The 7,391-nt window shown below is 38.5% G+C and overlaps 1 protein-coding gene across 1 annotated transcript in view; it reads left to right on the top strand.

Moving 5' to 3' along the window:
* Positions 1-5,255, top strand: part of LOC106873701 (regulator of G-protein signaling 7) — a 52,946-nt gene extending 47,691 nt beyond the window's left edge. Inside the window, exon 8 of the mRNA XM_052965804.1 lies at positions 4,583-5,255. Within this exon, the coding sequence (XP_052821764.1) occupies positions 4,583-4,763 (181 nt within the window). The 3' untranslated portion in view covers positions 4,764-5,255. The remainder of the gene's footprint in view (positions 1-4,582) is intronic.
* Positions 5,256-7,391: the final 2,136 nt, after the last annotated feature.

Raw genomic sequence — 7,391 nt, 5'->3', positions numbered from 1 at the left:
TATATATATAATATATTATATGCAGACGTTAAATGAAGAATATGGTAAGAAGCTTTGAGTCGTATTAAGGATAGGAAATGTATAAAAGCAGGTATTTTCAGTGGATACATATTTTAACCTTGATATAAAAAAGTACATCATTTGTTTGAAGAAACATTCTCTCTCTGGGATCAGAAAAAGGATATAAACCTGACCAGAGAAAGAAAATGAATGTGGTCTTACTAGAAATTTACTTTGCAGTCAGATGATTCTGGGTTCAATCTTTCTGTGTCACATCTTGAGCAAACATGTCTTTTGTCATAGCTTCAGGATCAAACCAAAGTTTTGTGAGGCAAACTGGGTTGACAGAAACTATGGAAGCCTAATGTATGGATTGAGAGACTGGAAATTCATAAAATTCTAGCTTTATTACATATCATGCTGGGTCAGGTATTCATGTGTCTGTGGAATACCCAACCAGTGACATGCTGATTCAACAACCAGATACTCGTTATCAGAACCAACAAAGATCCATTTCAAAATTAAAGAGAAAGTTTGATGGTAGCAGAGTGTCCAAAGTGATGCAAGACGGAACCTGTAGTGTAAGTGAGAGGACAAGAAGCTGTAAAAGATGGATAAAGGAAGCAGCAAAGGATGGGCACTGCTTTGTTTTACATGGGTGAATGATAAGGAAAGAGGGAATAAAAAAAAAACAATCTGCAGACTTCCAAGAGAGAAAAACATTGAGGCAAGTGAGCCAGAACTGGAATGAGATGAAATATTTAAATTTTCATGAACAAGAAGTATTTACATTAAAAGAATAGCAAACCAGCCCGAAATTTTGGGGGAAGGGGCCAGCTGATTAGATCAACCACAGTATGCGACTGGTACTTAATTTATCGACCCCAAAGGGATGAAAGGCAAAGTCGACCTCAGTGGAATTTGAACTCAGAATGCAAAGACAGACGAAATACCGCTAAGCATTTCACCTGGCGTACTAACGACTCTGGCAGCCTGCCGCCTTTAGAAAATGAAATTTTAATAAAGAGAACAAACCATATTAGATAAAAGAAGGGGCTAAAAAGCAAGTTCAACATGTCAGAATGCAAAGTGGTGAATTAATGGCAGGAAACAGAAATTGGTATTTGGCATTTAAGGTCAAAAGGTACAAAGTCCAGTATCCTTAATAAATGGGTGTTCTTTCTTTTATTCTTTTACTTGTTTCAGCCAATTGACTATGGTCATGCTGGAGCACCGCCTTTAGTCAAACAAATCGACCCTAGGACTTATTCTTTATAAGTCTAGTACTTATTCTATTAGTCTCTTTTTTGGCGAACCGCTAAGGTTCGGGGACATAAACACCAACATTGGTTGTCAAATAATAGTGGGGGGATAACACAGACACACAAATACATATATATATATACAACGGGATTCTTTCAGTTTTCGTCTACCAAATCCACTCACAAGGCTTGGGTTGGCCTGCCCAAGGTGCCACACAGTGGGACTGAACCCGTAACCCTGTGGTTTGTGTGGCTGGGAAGCAAACTTCTTACCACACATCCGCACCTGCAGTGTCTATTTTTTTGTAATGGAAACTTTTAGGGGTTCACAAAAGAATGTAAGTAGGTGGTATGTTTTAGCTGGTCAGTTTCTTGTTATGCCTACCTTGACATCATTGTTTTGTTTATCACAGAAGACTGTCTGAGAGTAGCAGAGTGTCTGAAAGGATATGGAAAGGGACAACCTGCAGCATATATATATACAAGAATGGGAATATGAGAGAGATGGCCAAAGGAAGAAGTAGGAAGGAGGATGTGTGTGTGTGTGTGCATACATATATGTATGAGCATATATATATAGGCACAGGAGTGGCTGTGTAGTAAGAAGCTTGCTTCCCAAACACATGGTTCTGGGTTCAGTCCCACTGTGTGGCACCTTGGGCAAGTGTCTTCTACTGTAGCCTCAGGCCGACCAAAGCCTTGTGACTGGATTTGGTAGATGGAAACTGAAAGAAACCTGTCGTGTATATATGTATGTATATATATATATATATGTGTGTGTGTGTGTATTTGTGTGTCTGTGTTTGTCCCCACCACCATTGCTTGACAACCGATATTGGTGTGTTTACGTCCCCATAACTTAGAAGTTCGGCAAAAGAGACCAATAGAATAAGTCCTGGGGTTGGTTTATCCGACTAAAGGCGGTGCTCCAGCATGGCCACAGTCAAATGGCTGAAACAAGTAAAAGAAAATAAAAGAAACAAAAATGTATGCTTGCATATATGTATTTCTTTTACTTGTTTCACACATTGGGCTGTGGCCATGCTGGAGCAGCACTTTGATAGATTTAGTCAAACAAATCAATACCAGGACTTTTCTACATCTAGTATTTTCAGTCTCTTTTGCAGTGGCAGGAGACAAGCACAAACATACATAGGTGTGTGTGTGTGTCTATATATGTACGTATGTATGATGGGCTTCTTTCAGTTTTCTTTTATCAAATCCACTAACAATGCTTTGTTCAACCCAGGGCTATAGCAGAAGATACTTGCCCACACAACCACACCTGTGTGTGTGTGTTTTGTGTGTGAATGCTACATGACTAGAGGGTTACATGAGAGAAGAACATGCACATGTGTGTAGGTATGCTTTAGCAACTGTGTGTATGAATATGTACTCATGAATGCAGCGTTTGCATGCATGTGTTATGTATGTGAGTGTGGAAGTTAACGAGCTATGGAATGAATGACAACCCCTACCACCCCCACCAATCTGCTCACCAGATGACGTTAGCTTAACGAATATATCAGCTCGGGGAACAGCCTTTGGTTAATTAGTGCATGATACAAAGTTGACAACAACAACTATTCCAGCTATATGAAACAAAAACAAACAACAGTACAAAAACAGCTACTATTGAATGGAGTTTGTAACCAATAAGCGACTCTTTATACCAGTTATACTCAAAGTGGGCGGAACCATTCTTGGGGGTGGGTAGTGGAAAATGTTATGATGATACTAGAGGCAAAGTGGTTGGTGGGGGTAGATAGACTCATCTGTAAGGTTTTTTTGTCTTTTATTTAAACATTATCTTTAAAAAAACTTTTAAATGTAGTTTTAAGATTAACTGTTTTTTAGCGACAACCACAACAACAACAGACTTTGAAATATCATTAAGTAAATAAACTAATCTATGGTTATGAAGCTCATTTTACAAGAATGTGGTTTCGAGTTCAGTCCCACTGGGTGGTGCTTTGAGCAAGTGTCTTCTACTATAGACCCCAAGACAACCAATACAGTGAATTTAGATAGAAATTGAATGGCAGCCTATCATGTGTGTTTCTCTCCCCCTCTCTCTCTCTCTCTCTCTCTCTCTATATATATATATATATATATATATATATATATATATATATATATATATATATAAATTTTTTGATTAATTGTAAATCAGTTTCAAACATAGTGTTATAAAGCACCTTATTATCTTCAATACAATATATCAAAGTATATACTTTGACATATATATATACACACACAGACACACAGATACATATATATATTAAAAGGAATATAAAAAATTGAACAAGGACAGGTCATTCGGAGTTTTCTTTCCTCAGTCAAGTTCCAGATTATCTTTGCAATTTCAGCTGGTTATACTCGAGATTGCTCCAAGGAAAAATTAAGCTAAGAGCACTAGATTCCTTGGAAGAAAGCAGCGAATGTATAGGAAAACAAGGACAGAAAAAAATGGAGAAATGGTACCCAAATGCAAATAAGGACATTAACAAAAGGTGTCTTTTGACTAAGGATGAATTAAATTAAGCTGGTGTGTGTGGAAGTGAAGCCTTATGGCAGAGACATAAGAGATGACAGGCATGGGAAGGAATATAGATGTTGCATGGATTATAGTCGAAACAAGAAAGAAAGGTCAGGCTTGGCCGAACACCGGTCACGTGAAGAGAAGAGAGGCAGAGGGATAGAAGAATTAGGGAGGGATGAGAAAAAAAGAAAAGGGACAGAGTGAAGTGAAAGAGGAGGGAAGGTGAGAATGAAGAGAAAGCCAAGAAATGTGAGAAAGGGGGAACGAAAGAAAGAAGAGTGGAAAGAACGAAGTAAGTGTGAAAGGGCTGACAGACACACACACACACACACACACACACGGGTGATACAATGAGAAATGAGAACATAAAAAGCAAAAACATAGAAAACGAATGTTTTTTGAACAATGAAAGAAACAAACAAACAGAGAAACGAGACATGCAACATAAAGAACATTCCCTTCGTCAGTTGTCCCCTGTTTTATCTACTCCATGTTTTGAAGGTAATATACAAGCATTCAATCCACTCTGTAAAGGGGTCGGCATTAGGAAGGGCTTCCAGCCATAAAAACCATGCCATTACAGACAGTGGAACCTGGTGTACTCCTCTGGCTTGCCAGCGCCTGTCGAACCATCCAACCCATACCAGCATGGAAGAAGGATGTTAAATGATGATGTGTGTAAACACACAATTTACTTTCACAGACAAAAACCTAATTTGTCTTTTGTTTTTCTTTGTTATTTATTTTTCTTAATTCCTTTTTGTTTTTTTCTTTGCAGGTTCTTCTCGTTTACAAGTACCAAAAAACGTACCCCAACCCCTAGCCCTCTCATGAAACGTAGAGGTAGCACCTCAAGTGACCACTCCGAAATGGGTCTTGGAGCTCCTGGCGCTCCGTGTCATTCCTATAGTACTGGAAACCTAAAGGATCTCGGAAATAACACAGCTGCATACAAGTAACTAAAAGCACCATTCCTTCACAAACACGGAATCGTGGACTTAGTCAACTTGGCCTCTTTTCAGTTTTTGTTTACGGTTTTTCTCCCACTTTTTTGTGCATCATGCCCTTTTAATCATTTCTGTTGGCATTTTTTCTCATTTTTACCCAATTTTTCCTCTTATAAACCCATTTATTTCTAACTACTGCCACAAACTACCAGTTTTTGGTCGCATTTAAAAAAAAAAATTATTTTCACCCTTTTTTTCATTTATCTAATTTTGTTTGTTCGTTATGATAATGTAATTACTGTAATCATTATCATCATCTTGATTGTTATATTGCGGCAATGCTAATTCTTTGTCAAGTTGTTGTAATTACAGAGATCCTTTGTGTGTTACTTGTTCTGTTTCCTTGTTTTTACTATTTTCGATGTTAATTTTTGTGTTTATAATTCTTGTTATTTTTTTTGTTATTTTATTATCATTTATTATTAAATGTGAAAAAAAAAACTATTTTGTTGTTGTTGTTGTTACTGTCGTTTTTGTTAGTTTTTATTTGCATTTTTCCCTTTCCTTTTTTGGTGTGAAGGCATGTTCCATTGTCTCCATGTTTAACCATTATTCTTCTGTTATTGATTCAGTTCTTGCAATCCCCACCAAGCTCCTCCTACATGCCATGCTTCTTCATAATTCAGTGATGGGGTGGTTGTGTAGTAAGAAGTTTGTTTCCCAACCATATGGTTCAGGGTTCAGTCCCACTATGTGGCACCTCGGGCAAGCATCATTTTCTATGACCTTGGGCTGACTAAAGTCCTGTGGGTGGATTTGGTAGATGGAAACTGAAAGAAGCTCATCATGTGTGTATGTGTACATATGTGTGTGTTTGCCCCCCCCCCCATCCTTGAAAATTAGTGTTGGTGTAGTTACATCCCAGTAACATAGCAGTTTGGCAAAAGAGAGCAATAGAATAAGCACCAGGCTTTAAAAAATATGTGCTGGAGTCAATTCATTCAACTAAAATTCTTCGGTGCCCCTGCCTGGCCACGGTCTAATGACTGAAGCAATTAAAAGATCAAAGGTAATTCAGTGATGAGGTGGTTTTATTACATCATTAGAATTTCACATTATACAACATGCTGAGGGAATGTGCTAGATATAGCAACCAAATCTCAAACTCTGAGTAACTTTTATATATTCCTCCCAACTGTTTATGAGGAAACTTGCTTAAAATAACAGACAGATCTGCCTCAAATCACATCCATCTGTCTCTTATAAGAACTGATACTTTGTAGTAGTTGATATAATAAAAAGATGGGACGGTCAAGGCTGGAAGGCCATTCATCATAAATCTACTGTTATCTAGGCGCTCTTCTTTATCAGCCTTCTTGTGATCCTGTTGCTTGTCTTGTGCACACATATTTTATACTGACAAGACCTGTTTAGTCAAATAAAACCAATATCGTAGCTGTGGCCAATAGCCCCTGACTGGCTACCATGCCAGTGGCACGTAAAAAGCACCCACTACACTCTCAGAGTGGTTGGTGTTAGGAAGGGCATCCAGCTGTAGAAACACTGCCAAATCAGACTGGAGCCTGGTGCGGCCTCCTGTCTTGCCAGTCCTCATTCAAACCATCCAACTCATGCCAGCATGGAAAGCGGACATTAAACAACGATGACAATGTTGATACATCATAGAGAATCAATCCCTTTTCTACATATCAACCAAAACCTGCTCCCAGATGGCAGATCAGTCCACTCTTCATTTCTGCTAATTCAAACTTTTTGTCTTTGCTATGGCTTACTTAATTCTAGCTTTTGCTTACAAGTTGGCTCGTTACTTTCTAAATCCCTGACACATCCAACTGTGAGAACTGTTTTTGACATAAACAAGGTTTCATGGATAACCAGACTTAAACTTTTCTCTTATGGCCAAGAAAACTTTGATAAATTGAAGAGGGCATGAAAGCCAGGCCTGGATAGACACCTAACTGCATGTGAAATTCCTTACTGAAATAGCAGATGATCCTCATTAAACTAATAGTATCCCTGTCTATGACTTTCTCTTGGAGATTATTCCAAATCAAAGTATTTTTTGACACAACTATGACCTGATCACTGTAACCTAGTTCCAACTGTGAATGTCATTTATACAAGGAAAGACGGATAGGTAATAACATAATAAGCACAAGTATGACTGTGTGGTTTAGAAGCTTGCTTCCTTACCATGTGGCTTTGGGTTCAATCCCACTGTATGGCACCTTGGGTAAGTGTCTTGTATAGCTCAGGGCTAGCCAATGCTTTGTGAGGGAATTTGGTAGATGGAAACTGAGAGAAGTCTATCATACATAAATAAATATGTGTGTGTGTGTGCTTGTATGTTTGTATATGTGTATGTTTGTATGTGTATGTTTTTATTTCATCATCATTTAACGTCCGCTTTCCATGCTAGCATGGGTTGGACGATTTGACTGGGGAGTGGCAAACCAGGTGGCTACGCCAGACTCCAATCTGATCTAGCAGAGTTTCTACAGCTGGATGCTCTTCCTAACGCCAACCACTCCGAGAGTGTAGTGGGTGCTTTTTACATGCCACCGGCATGAGGGCCAGTCTGGCGGTACTGGCAACAATATATATATATATATATATATA

This window comes from Octopus bimaculoides, chromosome 2, assembly GCF_001194135.2.
Source record: "Octopus bimaculoides isolate UCB-OBI-ISO-001 chromosome 2, ASM119413v2, whole genome shotgun sequence".
NCBI lineage: Eukaryota > Metazoa > Mollusca > Cephalopoda > Octopoda > Octopodidae > Octopus > Octopus bimaculoides.
Note: the sequence above shows the minus strand (reverse complement) of the source record. Positions and strands in the feature narration are given on the sequence as shown.